Source organism: Cetorhinus maximus, chromosome 3 (genome assembly GCF_964194155.1).
Source record: "Cetorhinus maximus chromosome 3, sCetMax3.hap1.1, whole genome shotgun sequence".
NCBI classification, from domain to species: domain Eukaryota; kingdom Metazoa; phylum Chordata; class Chondrichthyes; order Lamniformes; family Cetorhinidae; genus Cetorhinus; species Cetorhinus maximus.
This window is the reverse complement of record NC_135881.1, coordinates 52482869-52502748: the sequence shown is the minus strand read 5'-3', so window position 1 is coordinate 52502748 and position 19880 is coordinate 52482869. Positions and strand designations below refer to the sequence as shown.

At 40.4% G+C, this 19880-nt stretch overlaps 1 protein-coding gene across 12 annotated transcripts in view; it reads left to right on the top strand.

Annotated features, from left to right (window-relative positions):
* Positions 1-19530, top strand: part of mllt10 (MLLT10 histone lysine methyltransferase DOT1L cofactor) — a 325623-nt gene extending 306093 nt beyond the window's left edge. For all 12 annotated transcript variants that reach the window (XM_078538350.1, XM_078538343.1, XM_078538367.1 and 9 more), the window contains 6 exons: positions 1329-1517; positions 1614-1702; positions 3397-3743; positions 13414-13513; positions 17241-17441; positions 17829-19530. In XM_078538350.1, the coding sequence (XP_078394476.1) occupies positions 1329-1517; positions 1614-1702; positions 3397-3743; positions 13414-13513; positions 17241-17441; positions 17829-17876 (974 nt within the window). In that variant the 3' untranslated portion in view covers positions 17877-19530. The remainder of the gene's footprint in view (positions 1-1328; positions 1518-1613; positions 1703-3396; positions 3744-13413; positions 13514-17240; positions 17442-17828) is intronic.
* Positions 19531-19880: the final 350 nt, after the last annotated feature.

The following is a 19880-nucleotide window of genomic DNA, read 5'->3' as shown; positions in this document are numbered from 1 at the left end:
TGGCTTGCCACCTTTTGTAATTTAAAGGCTTGGAACCATTTGTAAATCTTGTCAGATTGTGATCTGCTTTTAGTTGCACCTTATAAAAGGCATACTATTCAGTAGCTAGATAACCATTAAAATAAAGTGTACAAATTTTCAATTTTACCTAGTAAATGTAAAGTCCATTTCCTCTCCCCCTTATTTTGACCTGGATTTGATTTTTTTTTTAAACTAATAAGTCTGCAGGAAATTAAAGTAAAATCGAAAGAAACCTAATACCTATAAATTAACATTTTTGAAGAAGGAAACTAAGTGAAACTTCCATTTTAGGTAATAGAATGAATATCCCTATCAATGGATTTAAAGTAAGCCCACAGTTACTGTACAGAATCAAACTACAGTCCACACAAAGCATTTTTTCCATCAGGCTAGTGCTAGATTTTCAAATGGAGCTGTCCAGTATAATCCAATTACCCTGTTTTTTTTCTCATATCCTTTTTCTATTCTTCCTTTTCAAATATCCAGTTCTGTTTTAAACGATACTAGAGTTTCTACTTCAATAGGCATTTGTTCTGCATTTAATGTTTGAATAAACCTGTGAGAATGAAGTGTGGAAATATTTTTTCTAATTTTATCCCTTTGTCACTCTTGAGATAACTTTAAGTCTACATCCTTTTGTTACCAATTAATGGAAGCAATCTATAATTATTTACCCTCTCTAAACATTCCATAATCTTAAAAACATCTGTTAGATCCCCTAACAGTAACCTGTTTCGGCTAAAAGAGCCCCAATTTTCAAGAAGCCTTTCTCTATGACTACAGGATAGGATTATTCATTCTGTCACCTAAAATTGAGGTTTCACTTAACTTTTTTCTCCAGTTGTCTTTCGATTTTACTTTTTAATTTCCTGCAATCTTGCTTTTTTAAAAATCCTTGTATAATCCTGATATATCCTCATTGTACCCTTCCCCTGCCTCTGATATCCTTCCGAAACTAGGGTGTCCAGAACAGCATACAAAACTCCAACTGTGCCCTAGCTGGTAGACATATTCAACATCACCGCTTTTATACTCACTGCTCCCTTGCAAAAAACCAGAACTCTATTTGTCTTTCATTTATACCTGGACATCCAACTTTAAAATTATATTTTGCTGCACCTTTCCTGTCTTTTTTCTCCACTTATTAGGGATCTTACCAGTTATGATATGCTTCCATTCACTAAAATGTAGTACCTTCCGTTTCTTTGATTTTTTTTAATGATCTGTTGTTTGAGGTTTGTATTATTGGTGTGATTAATTTGCCTTTCAGTTATTAATACTATTTAATTAATTTTTTGTTTGAATAGTTATGGGAATGTTGAAATCACTGCATCAACTTCAAGTTGAAAATCGGCAACTGGAGGAGCAAATTAAGAATTTGACAGCTAAGAAAGAGCGCCTCCAGCTGCTAAATGCTCAGCTTTCAGTACCTTTTCCTGTCATGAGTTCAAATACCAGTCCAACAACTCAAATACACCCATTCACAGTACAAACTGGTAAGTGACATTCTGTTTCATATGCTTGTACATGTGATGCTAAAATTAACCTGACAAAACTGATACTGTTTTCAATTAAAATGTGTTCTCTTATAGTCCACAACGCAACTTCCTTGCACAGCAGTAAAGGTCCGCATTTGAGCAACAGTTTTCTGCCTGAAAGCACACTTCCAATGCAAATCCAGGTGTTTCTTATTTATTACTTTTATTTTGTATTTGAGATAATTATTTGTCATTTTCAGTATACTGGACAGGCTAACTCCAAAGTCTCAATCACTACTAGGCAATTTATGATCATTTTCTTGTCTTTGTTGCCTCACCATCACCTGCCTACCTCCAGGCCAATTGCCCTTTTCTTCAAGCTCTATGGTGAAAGGATCATCTCTTCCACTCCAACTAGCCCCACACAGCTAGTCTCACACTCCTATTCCTTTTCCACCGACCCTCACCCGCCATGATCTCTGTCTCAAGTGCCCTGCTTAGCTCTTCTGCCTTTGATGTTTTATCCCCAATTCTCTCCCAGCCTCCCATCCCCCAGGGAACATCCTGAAATCTGAAGAGATTCGAGCTAACCTACTGCATAGCTGATCTGATCACCCACTGCTACATTTTTCTTGACCATCTCCTGCTCTACAGCCAAAAATCCTCCTTTTGATACTGGAGAATAAGAAGTGCCCATACTCCCCTTTTCTTTGCCCTTTACACACCTCCTGCATCACTTTTAGTACCAAGTTCAATGTTCTTATGGACTTGCCCAGTTCAAAGGTAGGTCCTCTTTGTCCCCATATTATTCTAGCATTCCTTCGATTCGAGGCTCATTTTCTCCAACCTACCTCCTGCTGTATTGAATCCCAATCTCCATCCAGCCCCAGACGGTTCAGCTATTTTACTCTGTGCCAATGCTTGCAGATACTACTGGCTCCTTTTCTATAGGCACTGCTTCTCTCCTTTAAAACTACCACCACTGCCTTCTCAAAAAACCCACCCTGTACCCATTATCCCCTCCAATTAATGTCCCAGATCTGACCTCCCCTCCTTATGTGAGGACCTTGAGTCTCTTGTTCCCACACACAGCTCCATTCACCTTTCTCAAAATTCCCTGTTCAAATCCCCTCTGTCCACTTTTCACCTGGCTTACAATATCAAGAGTAGTCTGGTGAGCTGCTAATGCTGTGACCAAGGCCATTTTATCTGGCATGGCTGTTTGGTCAGGCTAAATTAGACGTTGTATAAACTTAGGGTCCTGTTTCAGCAAGCTCTGAGCTTCATTCTCCACATTCTAATCATTTACTTCCATATTGGTGTCATCATCTTTACTTTAATCTCACTCGTGCTAAAATTATTATACTTGCTTTTGTGCTTCCAGACTCTACTCCTGTACTGCCGTTCTTCCAAGCTCCATCCAACAAAACATGCAACTTGTCCAAAAATTTATCAGCTGAATTCTGTCTCACTCATTAATCACCCCTATACTAAAAAAGAACCTTTGGCTTTAAGTCCCACAATGCACTGAATTCAAAATCTTCATCCCCTTTAAAAATCTTTCTCTGACCTCACCCTGTCTCACCTCTTTACTCTCCTCCCTTCCGGTCCACTCCTTTCTGTTCTTGAACTCAAGCCTTCTGTGCAACGTTCTGCTGCCTCCAGTGCATAATTGGTGGAAGGGCCTTTAGCTATTTCCTACTTTGGAATTTTCCCCTTAACCCATCCTTTGTCAATTTTTTTTTTGTCATCTTTACTAATTTACAATGTTTGTGTTTTGTGAGATACTTTGCTTACTTGTTATAGAAGCTTTATAAATGCAAGTTATTGAGTTACTTGTTGCATTATGTTTCTTTTTAAAGATGCTGCTTATTGAAGTTGAATGTTCTCATTTTAGGAACGAACTTCCAGTGGACATAGTACTAGCAGTTCTTCTCTTGCCAGTCCACCTTCAACTGGACAGAGCCCAGCTCTGCAAGGATCAGGAATTCATCAGGTTAACTGTATGTCAGGAGCACTAGCTAGTGGTATGCAAACAATGGCCTCCACCATTCCCACAATGTCTTCAGTAGGTGGGTTAATGGGAACTTTACCAGGAAACCAGCTGGCAATCAATGGATTTGTGGGTACTTTGAATGGAGTTATACAGACCCCCGTGTCAATATCACAAAACCCAAATCCGCTATCGCATGCAGCTGTGCCACCTAATATAACTGTTCCATTATCTACCAATCTAAGCCATAGGTAAGACCTTTAAAACACTTCTACCAGCATTTTGAAAACTTGCTTTTGGCCAGTAAAACCAGCACTGAGTTTCATCTGGTCAGTCTTTTTATGATTCTAATGTTGCCAGTGAAACAGCTGACATACTGGTCTTTTCAATTTTTTGCTTAGAAAAAACAATGGTGCTTTTGTAAAAGAAGAACTGAACCAAACAATTATCAATAAGGACATGTTAGAGAATAAAAGACTGAAGTTTCTTTCTGGAAGTAGGAAAGGTTAAAGCATGTGTATATATATATACTATGTGATTTCCAGTGCCAATGCACAAGATTAAGTACAGTCTGTCAGGCAAATTGCTTAAAGTGCAGAAGGTATCTGAACCCAATCTAAATGAGAATGATCTGATACTGGCCATAACAGAATCGGAAGGAGAAGGCTCAGTGGGGAAAATAGAGAAAGGAGGGGCAGAAGATAATTTTGACAACAGAAATCTTTTTTATTTTGTAAGCTGGCAGACAGCAGCAACTTGAGGAGATGGGAAGGCACACTGGGGCAGCAAGCAGGGCGGTTACCTGCAACAATGGGCAGTAGGCTGGAGGCTAACAGGAGCAGAGAGCAATGCCAGTGCTGAACAGGCTAGCTGATGAGTGATGGCAGGAGGATTGCCAACTATGATTAGATGTATTCCTGCATGTTTGATCATATGACAGTTGCTGGCAGTTTGAAAATGTTACTACATTTGTCTTATAAAAGTTGGGACCCTGCTGTTTGGTGTCTTTGTTCACACTTAGAATAGTTCAAGGATAAAAGGATGCTCATTTTGTGTTAGCATCATATGTTCAGATTTCTTTTTGTAACCATCTTATTGACTGCAAAGGAAAAAGTCATAATGGCATATAAGGTGTCCATTTGGCCCCTCCCATCCATGCTGGCTCTGTAGAGCAAGCCAGTCGGTCCCATTTCCCCACTCTATCCCCACAGCCCTGCAAGTTTACTTGTCTCAAGTGCCCATCATTGATTGCCTTCACTTCCAATACCCTCATAGGCAGTGAGTTCCAGGCTGTTCTGGCTGCATAAAAAAGTTCTTCTTCAAACCCCTCTCCCTCCTGATCTCTTGCCATAACCTTAAATCTGTATTGCCCTAGTTCTCGTACCACCAGCTATTGGGAACAGCTTTACTTTGACTACCTTGTGTAATCCTGGGTCATAATCTTGTACATCTATATTAAATCTTCCCTCCTTCTTTGCTCCAAGGAGAACAACCCGGCTTCTCCAGCTTAATCTTGTAGTTAAAATGCCTTAAGCCTGAAACCATTCTGGTAAATCTCCTCTCCGCCCTTTCAAGGACCCTCAAATCCTTCCTAAAATGTGAGCAAAACTGGATGCAGTACTCTAGTTGTAGCCTAGCTAGAGCTGTATATAGGTTCAACATGACTTAATATCTCTATTAGAAGCCCAAGATCCCATATGCTTTGCTAACCACTCTCTCAATTTCTCCTGCCACCTTCAAAGATCTGTGCACATCAAAGTCCAGGCCCTTCTCACTGCACACATTTAAGTCTATCTTGCCTCCCCTTTTCCCTTCTACCAAAATACATCACTTCATGCTTACTTCTTTGTCTTAAATTCCATCTGCCACTTGTCCATTCATTCTGCTAGCCTATCTGTGGCCTGTTGCAGACCGTTGATAACATTGTCACTGTCTGTCACATCTCCAGGTTTGGTATCATTGGCAAATTTTGAAATTTCACTCTATTTCCAAGTCATTTGTATCAAAAGAAGCAGTGTTCCTAATACTGACCCTTGGGGAACACCACTGTCTACTAACCTCCAGCCTGAAAAACAAGTTTTACCATGACTCCCTGTTTTCTGCCCCGAACCAGTTTTTTATCCAAGTTCACACTGACCTTCCTATTTCATGAGTCTCAGTTTTGTTAATCTTGATTACTGTTCCTAAAACCTTACCTGCGACTGATGTTAAATTGACCGGCTTGTAGTTACTAGGAATGGCCTTGCATGCTTTATTGAATAAACATTTGCCACTTTCTAATCCTCTGGCACTCTCCCATATCCAAGGAAGTTTGGAAGATTATGGGATGCCCTTCCATGATCTTCATCCCTACTTCCCTTAACAACCAGGGATCCAATCAAACAGGACCAGGTGATTTACTCAGTCTAAGCATAGCCAGCCTTTCCAGTATATCGTTCCTATCAGTTTTCAGCCCTTCCATTACGCCCACCAATTTTGCTTCTACAGATAATTTGTTAGCATCTTCTTCCTTAGTAAATACCAATACAAAGTAGCAGGATCACCACAGCATAGTGGTAATGTCACTGGACAAGCAATCCAGAGGCCCAGGTAATGGTCTACAGGTTCAAATCCTACCACCACAGCTGTTGGAATTTAATTAATAAATCAGAGATTAAAAGCTAATCTCAGTAATGGTGGCTATGAAACTATTCAACTATTGAATCACTCGTGATTACAGGCCCACAGCGATGTCTCTTAACTGCCTTCTGAAATGGCCTGACCAGCCCCTGTAGTATCAAAACTGCTGCACAAAAGTCAAAGAAGCATAAAACCAGACAGACCACTCAGCAACAACTTAAGCACCCGAAATGGCAAAAGCACATCCTGCCCAGTCAACCCTGCAGATAACCATCTACCATCCTCCCTCAGCTGATGAATCAGTGCTCCTCCATGTTGATCACCACTTGCAAGGAACACTGATGGTGGCAAGAGCACAGAATGTTCTCTGGGTGGGGGCCTTCAATAACCATCACCAAGAGTGGCTAGGTAGCACCACTACTGACTGCGCACTGAAGGTGCAGGGCCTGTGGCAGGTGCTGAGGGAACCAACAAGAGGCACAACCTATTTGACCTCATCCTCACCAATCTACCTTGTCACAGATGCACCTGTCCATGAGAGTGGTAAGAGTGACTACCACACAGTCCTTGTGGAGATGAAGTCCCATCTTCACACTGAGGATTCCCACCGTCGTGTTGTGTGGCATTACTCCCATGCTAAATTGAATCAATTCAGATTAGATCTAGCAGCTTAAGACTAGACATCCACAAGGCACTGCGAGCCATCAGCAGCAGCAGAATTGTATTCAAGCACGATCAACATACCCCTCTCTCTACCATTACATTCAAGCCAGGGAATCGACCTTGGTTCAATGAGAAGTGCGGGAGAGCAGGCCAGGAGCACCTAAAGTTGACATAAGGTGTCCACAGTGAATCTACAATACAGGACTACATGTATGCTAAACAGTGTAGGGAGCATGTAATAGACAGCTAAGTGATCCCACAACCAGTGGTTCAGATCAAAGCACTGCAGTCCTGCCACACCGTGATGGTGGTGGACAATTAAACAACTAATGAGGAGGAAGTTCGACAAATGGGGAGTCCAGCGCATTAGTGCAAAAGACAAGGCTGAAGCATTTGCAACCATCTTCAGCCATAAGTGCCAAGTGAATAATCCATCTTAGCCTCTTCCTGAAATCAGCAGGATCACAATGCCAGTCCAGGGGTGTGGCTAGTTCTGGAGCACAGGTCTTCAGTACTACAGCTGGAATGTTGTCAGGGCCCATGGCCTTTTTTGTATTTGATGCCTTTAGCTGTTTCTTGATATCACGTGGAATGAATCAAATTGGCTGAAGACTGGCATTGTGATCCTGTGGACTTCAAGAAGAGGCCAAGTTACACTGGTGCCACATCTCTCCTTGACATTCAATGGCAGTTTCATCTTTGAATCCTCCACGATCAACATCCTGGGGAGTTATCATTGATCAGAAGTTAACTGGACCAGCCTTATAAATATTGTGGCTAAAAGAGCAAATCAGAGACTGGGAATTCTGTGGCGATTAACTCACATCATGACTCCCCAAATCCTACAAGGCACAAGTCAGGAGTGCGATGGAATATTCTACGCTTGCCTGGATGAATGCAGCTCCAAAAACTCTCGAAGATTGAACCATACGAGACAAAATAGACCCTTGATCAGCATTCTATCCACTACCTTAAACATCCTTTCCTTCCCCCACCAACGCACAGTAGCAGCAGTGTGTACCATAAACAAGGTGCACTGTAGAAACTTGCTAAGCCCCCTTTGCCAGCACTTTCCAAATCCTCAACCTCTACCACCTAGAAGGACAAGGGCAGCAAATGCATGGTAATACCACCACCTGCAAGTTCCCCTCCAAGCCACACCATCCTGATTGGAACTAAATCACCATTCACTGTTGCTGGGTCAAAATCCTGGAACTCATTTCCTAACAGCCTGCACCAGATGGACTGCAGCAGTTAAAGATTACGGCTCACCACCACCTCCTTGTGCGCAATTACAGAGTGGCAACAAATATTGGCCTTGCCAGCAACTCTCTCATCCTTTGAAATAATAAATGATTCGGATGAAGGGACAGATGGTATAGTTGCTAAATTTGCCAGCGACACAAAGATGGGTAGGAAAGTAAGTTATGAAGAGGAAGTAAAGAGGCTACAAAGTGGCATAGGTTAAGTGTGTGGGCAAAGACCTGGAAAATGGCGTATAAGGTGGGAAAATGTGAAATTGTCCATTTTGGCAGGATGAATAAAAAAGAAGCATATTATCTAAATGGTGAGAGATTGCAGAGCTCTGAGATTGACAGCGATATGGGTGTCCTAGTGCATGAATCACAGAAGACCAGTATGCAGGTGCAGCAAGTAATTAGGAAAACTAATAGAATGTTATTGTTTATTGCGAGGGGAATTGAACACAAATGTAGGGAGGTTATGCTTCAGTTGCACAGGGCACTGGTGAGACCACATCTGGAGCACTGTGTACAGCATTGGCCTCCTTATTTAAGGAAAGATGTAAATGCACTAGAAGCAGTTCAGAGAAGGTTCACTAGGCTAATACCTGGAATGGGCGGGTTGCCTTATGAGGAAAGGTTGGACAGGTTGAGCTTGTATCCACTAGTTTAGAAGAGTAAGAGGTGACTTGATCGAAACCTTTAAGACCCTGAGGGGTCTTGATAGGGTAGATGTTGAGAGGATGTTTCCTCTTGTGGGAGAATCTAGAAATAGGGGTCACGGTCTAAAAATAAGGGATCACCTATTTAAGACAGAGGTGAGGACAATTTTTTTCTCTGAGGGTTGTGAGTCTTTGGAACTCGCTTCCTCAAAAGGCAGTGGAAGCCGGGCATTTGAATATTTTTAAGGCAGAGCTAGAAAGATTCTTGGTTAACAAGGGGGTGAAAGGTTATCAGGGGGTAGGCAAGAGGCTACAATTCGATCAGGCATGATTTTATTGAATGGCAGAGCAGGCTTGAAGGGCCGAGTGGCCTGCTCCTACTCCATGTTCGTAAAAAAAAATACAAAAAATGTAGTCATTAAGTATTCTAGCCATACCCTGCCCCTCTAAACATGTACCAGCCTCTTTGTCCTTTAAAGACCTCATTCTGCCTCTTATTACCTGCTTAAACTAATTGCATGCGGTAGAAGAAATTTTTGGTTCCTTTTTATGTTGACTGACATTGTGTTCTCATATTCCCTCTTGTCAGTCTTATTTTTCCTCTACACTTTCCCTTTCAACCGATTATACTTGGCTTGGTTCTTGCTTGAAGAATTCACCTTGCATGCATCATTAATCTCTTTTTTTTTTCTTTCATCATAGCCTCTATCTCCCTCATCATCAAAGCAACCCTGGCTTTTGTTCCCCTATCTTTCTCCTTTGTTGGAATGCACCGACCCTGAACTTGAAACATCTCCTGAAAGAGCATCCATTGTTCCTTTACAGTTTTTCCTATAGTCTTTGGTTCCATTTTACCTTGGCTAGGTCACCTCTCATCCCATTGAAGTTAGCCCTCCTCTTCCAATTCAGACGCTCTACTTTAGATTATTGCTTGCTCTTCTCCAATATTAATCCAAATCTAATCAATGTTACCCAAGTCTTGTCCAAGAGACACTTGGCCCACCTTACTCCCCAGCGCCAGATACAGTGATGCCTCCTTCCAAGTTGGACTGACATCATTGTGGCCAAAGAAGTTCTACTGAACGGCACCTTAGGAAGGAGGGTAGTGCAGATTTACCAGAATTATACCTGAAATTAAAAGGTTAAATTTTGAGGAGCGATTACAAAAACTAGGATTGTACTCCCTGTAGTTTATAAGGTTGCAAGATGGTTTGATTGAAATTTTCAAGATATTAATATTAACAGATAGGATAGGTAGAAATTTTCATTAGTTTCCATCAGCTGGGGAGTCCAGGACTTGGTGGCATAGTCTACAAATTAGAGCCAGATCTTTTAGAAATAAAATAAGGAAATACTTCTACATGTAAGGGTTGGTAGAAGTTTAGAACTCTCTTCCGCAGATGGTGATTGATACTATATCAATTGTTAATTTTAAACCTGGGATGGATTGATTGTTAACCAAAAGTATTAAGGGATATGGGGCTAAGTATGAAGTTATGTTCAGCCTTGATCTCATTGAATGGCAGAACGTTCTCCAGGGGCTAAATGGCCTGTTCCTGTTCCAAAGAACAATATTTTTTGGCAGTTTACTTAAATCATAATGTGTTCAGTTTTATCTCCTATGCGCTTTGATTCATTTTTGTAGATGTTGATAGAGTAGCGCAGTCCAGTCGTTATGTATATGTTTTTGTATGCTAATTGTAATTCAATTTAACATCTATGTTAAGATCTAGCTAAGTTTTTAAAATTTTCTTAAAGTAGTCCTCTACTTGTAGCCAGACGGAGGCGGGGCAAAGGGTGAGGGAATAAGTAGCAGCACCAGTCCAGAACAGCTAGACTGCTGAAAGCCAGCATTATGCAAAACACTGGGGGTTTGGGGTGCGGGTGAGCCAGTCTGAAGTCTCAAGTGGAGCATCAATTGTTAAGGTGGGCAGTTGTAGCTCGAGACATCAGGTCAGAGAGAACGGAGATGCAGTAGCTAGATTATTAAAAGAGCGTTGAGAGGAGTGGTTGATCTGGCAACAAGCAATCACTGAAGCAGCTGTCAAACTTGCACGCTGTACTTATTTTTCAACTGTGCTTCAGATTTATGTTCCCAAGTCCTCAGCCTACAGAGGAAATCCCATGACCCAATCAACTCTTAGTTCTCTGCTTCCCAAATTGCTTTGTTTTGGTATTTAACTATAAATAATTAAGATAAAATTGAAGCATTATAAATAACAATATAAGTTTAAAATAGGACTGAATATGATGTCTGTGTATCACCTGCCCTTTAACCCTGTTTCACCTTAAGTTTACATTTGGTCTTGACACCTTATGAGTTGTACCACAGAAGATCAGCTATCAGAACAAATTTTAGAACTTTAACATGATGTTTAATGTAAACCAAAGAGGTAAATTATCATGGAAGTGAACCAGATGATGTCAGAGTTGAGAGCAGAAGCTCAGAAGTTTTCTCCAAATTTCCATTCAGTGGGAAGATTGCGCCATTACACTGTCTAATTACCAATCTAATGTAGAATTTTATAATGGACAAAGGCTGATACAAAACTATGTCAAGAATCTAGCAACAAGAATGTAAGATATTTAATTAAGATATTTCAGCACAGAGCTTCTTTAAAAAAAATGCTTCCATTGGTCTCCTGTTTGGCCTGCCTTTTAAATTAGGTGGGGCAAAATGTATTTAACCTATTATCCTTGGCTTTTATCACCCATTCTGTCCATCAACTCATATGCTTTGACACAGTGGCTTAGCTCAGTGACATACTCGAGATTTAGAAGTTATATGACGCACTGTCTGCAAAATACCTGAAGATAAAAACATTATCATAAAATATGAATGCATATCAAGTCTCTCTGTTTCCATTACCTTTTCCACTTACATTCCTCCTCTTTCAGCCAACCTCACAACCCTCACCATTCTCAGCCACTTGCATTCTGTCCAGCAAAGTTCCATTCACCCAGCATTACCATCGCTGAATCCCCCATTATTAACATCCGGCAGGGTTACCATTGACCAGAAACTGAAGTGGACTAGTCATATAAATATCTTGGCTACAAGAGCAGGTCAGAGGCTAGGAATCCTGTGGTGAGTAACTCACTTCCTGACTCCCCAAAGTCTGTCTACCATCAACAAGGCATAAGTCAGAAGTGTGATGGAATACTTTCCACTTGCATGGATACGTGCAGCTCCAACAACACTCAAGAAGCTTGACATCATCCAGGACAAAGCAGCCCGCTTGATTGGCACCACATCTACAAACATTCATTCCCTCCACCACCAACGCACAGTGGCAGCAGTGTGTACCATCCACAAAATGCACTGCAGGAACTCACCAAGGGTCCTTAGACAGCACCTTCCAAACCCATGACCACTACCATCTAGAAGGACAAGGGCAGCAGACACATGGAACACCGCCACCCGAAAGTTCCCCTCCAAGCCGCTCACCATCCTCACTTGGAAATATATCACCGTTCCTTCACTGTTGCTGGGTCAAAATCCTGGAACTCCCTAACAGCACTGTGGGTGTACCTACACTACATCGATTGCAGCAGTTTGAGAAGGCAGCTCACCACCACCTTCTCAAGGGTAATTAGGGATAGGCAATAAATCCTGGCCTACCCAGCGATGCCCATATCCCAAGAATGAGTTTTTTTAAATGTTGTACAGGTTTTGACTATGGGTGGGATCTTACCCAATCCTGTAACCTAATTTGAGTTGTGTATTTTCCAGCAGGCATTGTTAGATTGTGCTTTCTCTTTTTCCCTTTCTCTGAAACATTGACTTAGACAGCCAGTTGGGGTGGGTGGTAGGATTATGACCACTCCACCAATGTATGTCAGGACTCAGCCAAAACTGACTATAAATAATTTACTCACTCGACTTTAAATTCCCAGTTGCAATCGCGTTGCCATTTTGTCACAAATGGCAGTGTAGCATTGGAGGACGCTGTTGTTATTGTGCTGTGTGCACAGCAACAAAGCATTAGCAACCCACTCTGCCAGTTTCTTACTCTGTCAAATCTGGACTTTGATATCTATCCTAAGATTTTAACTCCCCCTCTGAATATCAAAGCCCTCTATGATATCAATTAACTTAGTATAAAGCTGGTATCAAGTCAGAAATCTTTTTGGCACAGTTCCACATCAGCATGATGTCTTTATTTACTGAGTCATCAGGAAAATTTAAGAAATCATTTTACAGCAAGTGGAGATAAATTAAAACTGGCCAGTGTTGTATGTGATAGCAACATACCATTGTAATATAAAGGCATTTGACAATTCAAGGGTTCATGTGGGACTGGAGAATGGTACAGCCCACGGTATGATGTATAGAATCACATGATAGAATCTGGAAGGAGTCACCATGGAGGCAGCACCTATGCTTGGCAGTACCTGGGACATGTACATAGTTATGGATTAACAATAAATTGTTTATGTTTGAACATACAAGTCTCAAGACCCCTTAGTGAGAGACCAAATGAAACTTTACAGCAGCCAGTATTATCCAACTAGTGGGAGAAGGCAATGTTATAGAGAGATTATGTTGCCAAAAAGAACCTGCATAACTATCCTCCCTTTGCAAAAAAAAAGCTTGGAATCAAGAATATTCTATTGTTTCCAAATGTTGAAATTGGTGAATCAAGCCCTAATAAAAATGTGTCACTTGGTAGGCTTATTTTTTAAAGGTGTGATTTGTATACTTTATTTTTTTACAAAATATTTTTGTTTTGTAGTGTGCCAGGATTGAGTTTACTCTCTGAGCAGAGACAACTGTTATTTCACCAACAGCAACAGCCACTTCAACAATTGTTGCCATCCCAGCAGCTTACTCCAGTAAGATATCCTTTTATGGCATACAAAATGAATGAATAAGATACCTTTTGATAGCTTGTTAACTACCATACCAATATATTTATAACTCTTTTCTATTTTAAGTAAACTGCATAGCTTGTAAGTATAATCTGAATATATAATGAAACCAAGTTGAAAATGTAATACAACCATACGTGGTAATTGTTTAAAAATTAATTATTTTTGCCCAACATTTTATTGATGCTCATGCTTTTGAGAATTTTAGATAACTTTTAAAATGTTTTTCATGGACCTGCATTGAATTGACCATTGAAAGGTGTTAACAGCAAGACAGAAAAAATGTTTTTGAGTGTCATAAGACCTGAAATAATACTTTTTAATTGCAATTTGATTCTTTAAAAACATGGCTCCATAGGTTCCCATCCACCTTATGAAAAGTCCAAAGATTGTGACTATACCAAACCCAAACATTGCTGCTAGCTGCATGTTTGTCAGGTCATGGCTAAAGTCCTTCCCACCCCTTTGAAATGGAAGGATGATTGAGCTCTTGTACCTTGGTGATATATTCATCCCATTGTTCTGCACATAATGGGGAGTTCTCAATCTTCATTTAATTTGACCAAAACTGGCTTTGCTTGTTTTAAGAAATTACATTGCTGAATTGACGTATGAGAGATTAGACTTAATTTAAATAGGACAAAAGATTATTTTAAAATCTGGACTTTTAAATCAGACATGAAACTATAGGTAAACATTACAAAACAAAAGTTATCACATCAAGTAACGGAATATGCCTCATGATAGTCCCTTTGACAGCAAGGAATATTATTATCAAGGCAAGGCAACAACCTAGAACCATAGTCATTAAACATTAGTAACTTGAGCTGAACACTTCACTGCTGTTTTGAGATTGCTTGAGAATATGGGTCAAATAACTTGCACTGTCACTTTTGTACACTTGTGCATAATGAGGAGGAAGAAAGTATGGCACTTATTGTAGATATAGACTTCAGACTCCACTGTTTCCCTTGTTTTCCCATCATTTCTCTTCCTCTTCATGTGAGCATTCCTTGTTTATGGCTTCTCCCCCTTCCTCTCCGTCTCTAGAATTCCATCCAGACAGTGTAACACCTGTGGCTCAACCAGACACTGTAGCTACCCACTTCTTCCTTGAACAGAGGCCCGAACAATCCCTGTCCACCACCACTCTCCTCCGTCTGGCTAAACTTGTTCTCTCACTGAACAATTTCTGCTTAAACTTGTCTCATTTCCTCCAAATACCTCCCATGGGCTCCAGTTATTCTTGTCTCTTTATGAGGCATGTGGAACATTCCTTGTTCCAGTCCTACTCAGGCCCCCTCCCACAACTTTTTTTTGGTACATTGATGACTGTATTGGTGCCGCTTCATGCTCTCATCTGGACCTAGAAAAATGTATTAATTTTGCTTCCAATTTCCACCCCTCTATCACTTGCACATGGTGCATCTCCGTTTATCTCATTCCCTTCCTTTCCTTGACCCCTCTGTCTCCATTTCTAGTGATAGACTTGCACCAATATTACAAGCCCACCAACTCCCACAGCTACCTCAACTACAGCTCCTCACATCCTACTTCCTGTAAGGACTCCATCCCATTCTCTCAGTTCCTTTGCCTGCCTTGCATCTGTTCAGATGATGCCACCTTCCAAAATGACGCTTCTGACATGTCTTCCTTAACCGAGGTTTCCCACCCACTTGTTGACAGGGTCCTCAACTGTGTCCGACCCATCTCTCATGCCTCTACCCTTCCCCTCCCCCACCCAGAACCATGATAGGGTCCCCCTTGTCCTCACTTTTTACCCTACCAGCCTCTGCATTCAAAGGACCATCCTCTGCCAACTCCAGCATGATGCCGCCACCAAACACATCTTGCCCCTCATCCCCCCGCCAGCATTTCCTACCTCCGAAACACCCTGGTCCACTCCTCCATCACCCCCAACACTTCCCATAGCACCTTCCCATGCAATTGCAGACGGTGCAACACCTGCCCCTTTACCTCCTCCCTCCTCACTGTCCAAAGGTCCAAACACTCCTTTCAGGTGAAGCAGTGCTTCACTTGCACCACCTTTGGTCTACTGCATTCACTGCTCCCAATGCGGTCTCGTCTACATTGGGGAGGCCAAACGCAGACTGGGAACAGCTTTGTGGAACACCTTCAGTCTGTCCGCAAGCATGACCTGCACCTTCCTGTCGCTTGCCATTTCAACACACCATCCTGCCCTCATGCCCACATGCTGTTCTTGGCCTGCTGCAATGTTCTAGTGAAGACCAACGCAAACTGGAGGAACAGCACTTCATCTTCTGATTAGGCACTTTACAGCCTTCCAGACTTAACATTGAGTTCAACAACTTTAGACCATGAACTCTCTCCCCTATCTTCACCCCTTTTTAAAATTTATTTCTATTTTTTATTTACTTATTATTTTTATTTATTTATGCATTGTTTTATCTCCTTTTTTATTCCTTTTTTTTATCCCCGTTTCTATCCTTTTTTCCCAACCACTGCCCCCTCCCCCACCCCACTCCCAAAAGGGCCATCTGTCACTTGCTCCATGTTGTTCTTTCACAGAGTGCTGACTCTTGTTCTGCTATTAACACATTCTGCTTTCTTACCTTTATGCCACTATCAGCACCTTCTTTAGCCCTTACCACTACCAGTAACACTCTTGTGTCCATGACATCTTTGTCAATCTCTCCTTAGCTCCCATCTATTGCTGGCCTTCTATCCAGCTTCACCTGCTCCACCCCCCTTAAACAGTATAAATTTCATCTTTAGCTCTAAAGAGGAGTCATATGGACGCAACGTTAACTCTGTTTCTCTCTCCACAGATAGTGTCAGACCTGCTGAGTTCTTCCAGTATTTTCTGCTTTTTATTACTGTAGCTATCCATATCTGCAATGTAAATGCATTGTATGTCTAATTTAATGGTAATTGCTATATACTACAACAACAATAGTTTGCATTTATATAGTTTCTTAAATGTAGAAAACATCCTGAAGGGCACTAGAGTGGAGTAATAGTCACTGAGACTTAGAAGAAATCACTATACATTTTCAAAAAGCAGACTTTGAGAAGACCTTGAAGGAGACAGCCAAAACAGCTCAAGGCTTGGCCACCACTAGTAGAATTGAAGGATTTGGCATTGCATAGCAGGCCAGAGTTGGAGAATTGAAGACCACTAGATTGGAGCAGTTTACAACATTGTAGTGGGCAGTAATCTTGGAGTGATTTGGAAATGCCAATGAAGATTTGGGTGCATTGGGGTCAGAGAGTCAGTAAAGATCAGTAAGGACAGTATTGATACTGCCAGTATGCTGGAGACAGCTTGAGAGACATTAGAACATTCCAAGGCAAGGTAACAAATGTTTTAGTGACGTTGGAGGTGAAGTAAGGGAAGACAATATTGTGGAGGTAGAGGTAGTCTTGGTGAATATGGAATTTAGTTAGAGTTTAGAGCTTGGATAGTAGTTAGAGAGGATAGAGGAGTTAAAGGATGTCCAATCTACAGCTCACTGACTTCTGGTGGGCTAGGGAGCATGTTTCCTGGTAATCTGCCTTTACTGACTCTATTAAGAGTATAATTTTCATATCTCTCTCTTGATTATTCTTGATCTATGTACTTATAATTGAAGTCCTTATTGCAGATTTGTAGTTTGTGCTGCCAATTAATGTGAAAATCATATTTTACATGTCTTGTCACTAAAACTAGGAACAGCATCAAGCTCTGTTTTATCAGATAATGCAGCAACAACACCACCACCAACATGAGCTACAGCAGCTGCAAATCACTGGAACAACACAGATCCCTATGAATAATCTGCTGGCAAGCGCCCAGACGCAACCACTTCACTCAGCCCCATCCAACCCTTTCATATCCATTCATAGTGAAACGTCCACACCAAAAGTTGCAGTAAGTGTCACAGTCTGAAACAATATATTTTACACTTGTAGTTCATGCTAATTATGTTTTATTCTGTTGCTTTTGTACCTATTATTGAATTGTATTTCAAAGCTGTTATAGTTAAACACAGAAATTTAACTTTTTAATTAGGCTTGCTTAAAACATAGGTACATACCCAAGTCTACTGTATTTGGTTTGAATGGTTTGAACTTTTTTAATTTTGTTTTTGTTAACATAGAAAATATTTTTGCAATGCAGTAACTACATTTTAAACTAAATATTTTGAAATAAATTATTTGAAAAAGGTAATGGAATTTAGGAAGCTGGGATGACAGATTTTATATTAATTATAGTTGTGAAAAAATGTTAATACTGTACCTTTTCCTTTCTCTCCAGAGGCTCAGTGACAAAGGTAGTAGCCCTGTCACACAGGAAAAAAGTTGACACAGGATTTTTAAATTCCAGAATGTGTCTGTCCAGTTGATACAGCAGTTCAGCCAGCTGCAGAGTGGATGAATCTTACTTGATGTGTAGTAGAGAGCTAAAGGAGAGTAGCAAATACACTGATAGCCACCATATATGAACGTATACCCCAAATAACTTTCACAAGATGTTCCTATATCATCACATTTGGTTTACCAGTCTTGCAGCTTGATTGCACTAATATGTTAGCTCACTTGAGTGACATTGGGCATCGAGGAATCTGAAAAATGAACTTGTTTTCAACTTCGTTGGTAAAACTTGAATCATTCAGTTTTGTGCTTGTCTTGAACTGTTTTGATGGCAGTAAAATTATGATTTTTAAAATAAAATTTATCTTTTAAATGACAAATGCAAATTGCGTTGCAAAAAAAAAGCGACAAAGGAATTGTTCCTGGTTCTGCAGATGTGACAGGCATGGCTTGGGATTTGCATCACCTGAGTTTTACATTGCATGCATTTTGTGTTGTGTCCTGTTCCTTTGCTGTGAATGTGGTATGCTTCCAGGACCACCACTAGCATAGCTACTCATTTGTGGTGCAAAAGGCATCTGAGATTTTTTTGGCCACTGGGGGACCAGATCAATCTATAAAGTGGAAGAAATGGATTAGCCTGCCACCAGGGAAGGTTCCTTTGAGGGATGCGTTGGCTGTCAGCCTAACCAAGTGCCTGTTGCTAGGTCCATTGTGAAATAGCTCTGGATAGCTGAGTATGCACTCGATCACAATTCCTGTCACAGCAGCAGGAATTTTCAATAGTACATCATCTTCCTTCTCAGAAGGAATTCCCAGCTCTTTTCATGGCCAAACCAGTTTGAACAGTCTGTAGACCAACCCCCTCTACATACCCAACTGCAAGAGTGTTTGAAGTTAAGTCTCAAGGTTGAATGTTGCACAGTTTGTATCTCTCATCTGTAAATATGCTTTGGTGAATTTCAGTAATTGTGGAGAAAAATTGAAATATAAAACCTCAATATTTTGGTTTGTGATATTTCTAACTAGCAGTTGTGCAGTTGACTGGAAGAGTATTGTTTTATTAATTTATTTTTATACATACAGGGGAATTTTAGAAAACATTAAGACCAACTGGATTTTGTAGATATTTACAAAGAAAGCTCAGTGTGGTTCATTTTAGATTCTTACTTTCAACCCACTGGTTGTTGTGTAACAAACTTTGTACAGATTTTGAAGATATTTGCTGTAGTGTTTATTTTACTTAGTTGTAAAATATCAAATGTATTAAAGAATGATATATAAAACTGTCTCAGCAATGATTGTTAATACTCATGGGCATTACTATTTGCTAATGATTGTGGGACTAAAACAGTGAATACAATTTGGTAGTTACAGAAAATATATCTGATGTTAATGATTTCTTTACTGCCTTCCATGGCCTACAGTAAAATTAGCTGCCATTTTATTTATTTGTTGTTTAAATAATAGTGCTGTTGTATAAATATTTTCCAAGTGGTTTTTGAATTCCAAAGAAATTCTACTTGTGTTTTAACAGTTTTTGTATGTTCAGCTTTTCAGCTGCCCTATTGCACATGAAAAATTAAGTTATCGCAAAGTTAATTCTCTGCATATAAAAGAAAATTAAATTCTTAAGTTTTTTTAAAGGAAGATGTTCATTATTTTGCACATCACATCTCAGTGACTGCAGGATGCTATCAGTATCAAAATACAAGTCAATGATTTAAGAAAGCATGGAAAAAGAGAGACGTGGCCTATCACTTTTTTCTTCCACATGCCATGTACTTCATTCTGTACAACTAACCTAGATATCATTATATAGGGAGACTTTGCATTCCTCCTCCCAGAGCTCAAGTTCCCTAACTGGAAAATATTCTTGCTTTACACCCTTAGCAACCAGCTTCTGTTTTCCATGCAGGCTTATCTTCTGTTTAAGGTTCACAATACCAAATTGGTCTTTGCTAACCTTTTTGCAAAGATTTGTTGAAGACTAGAT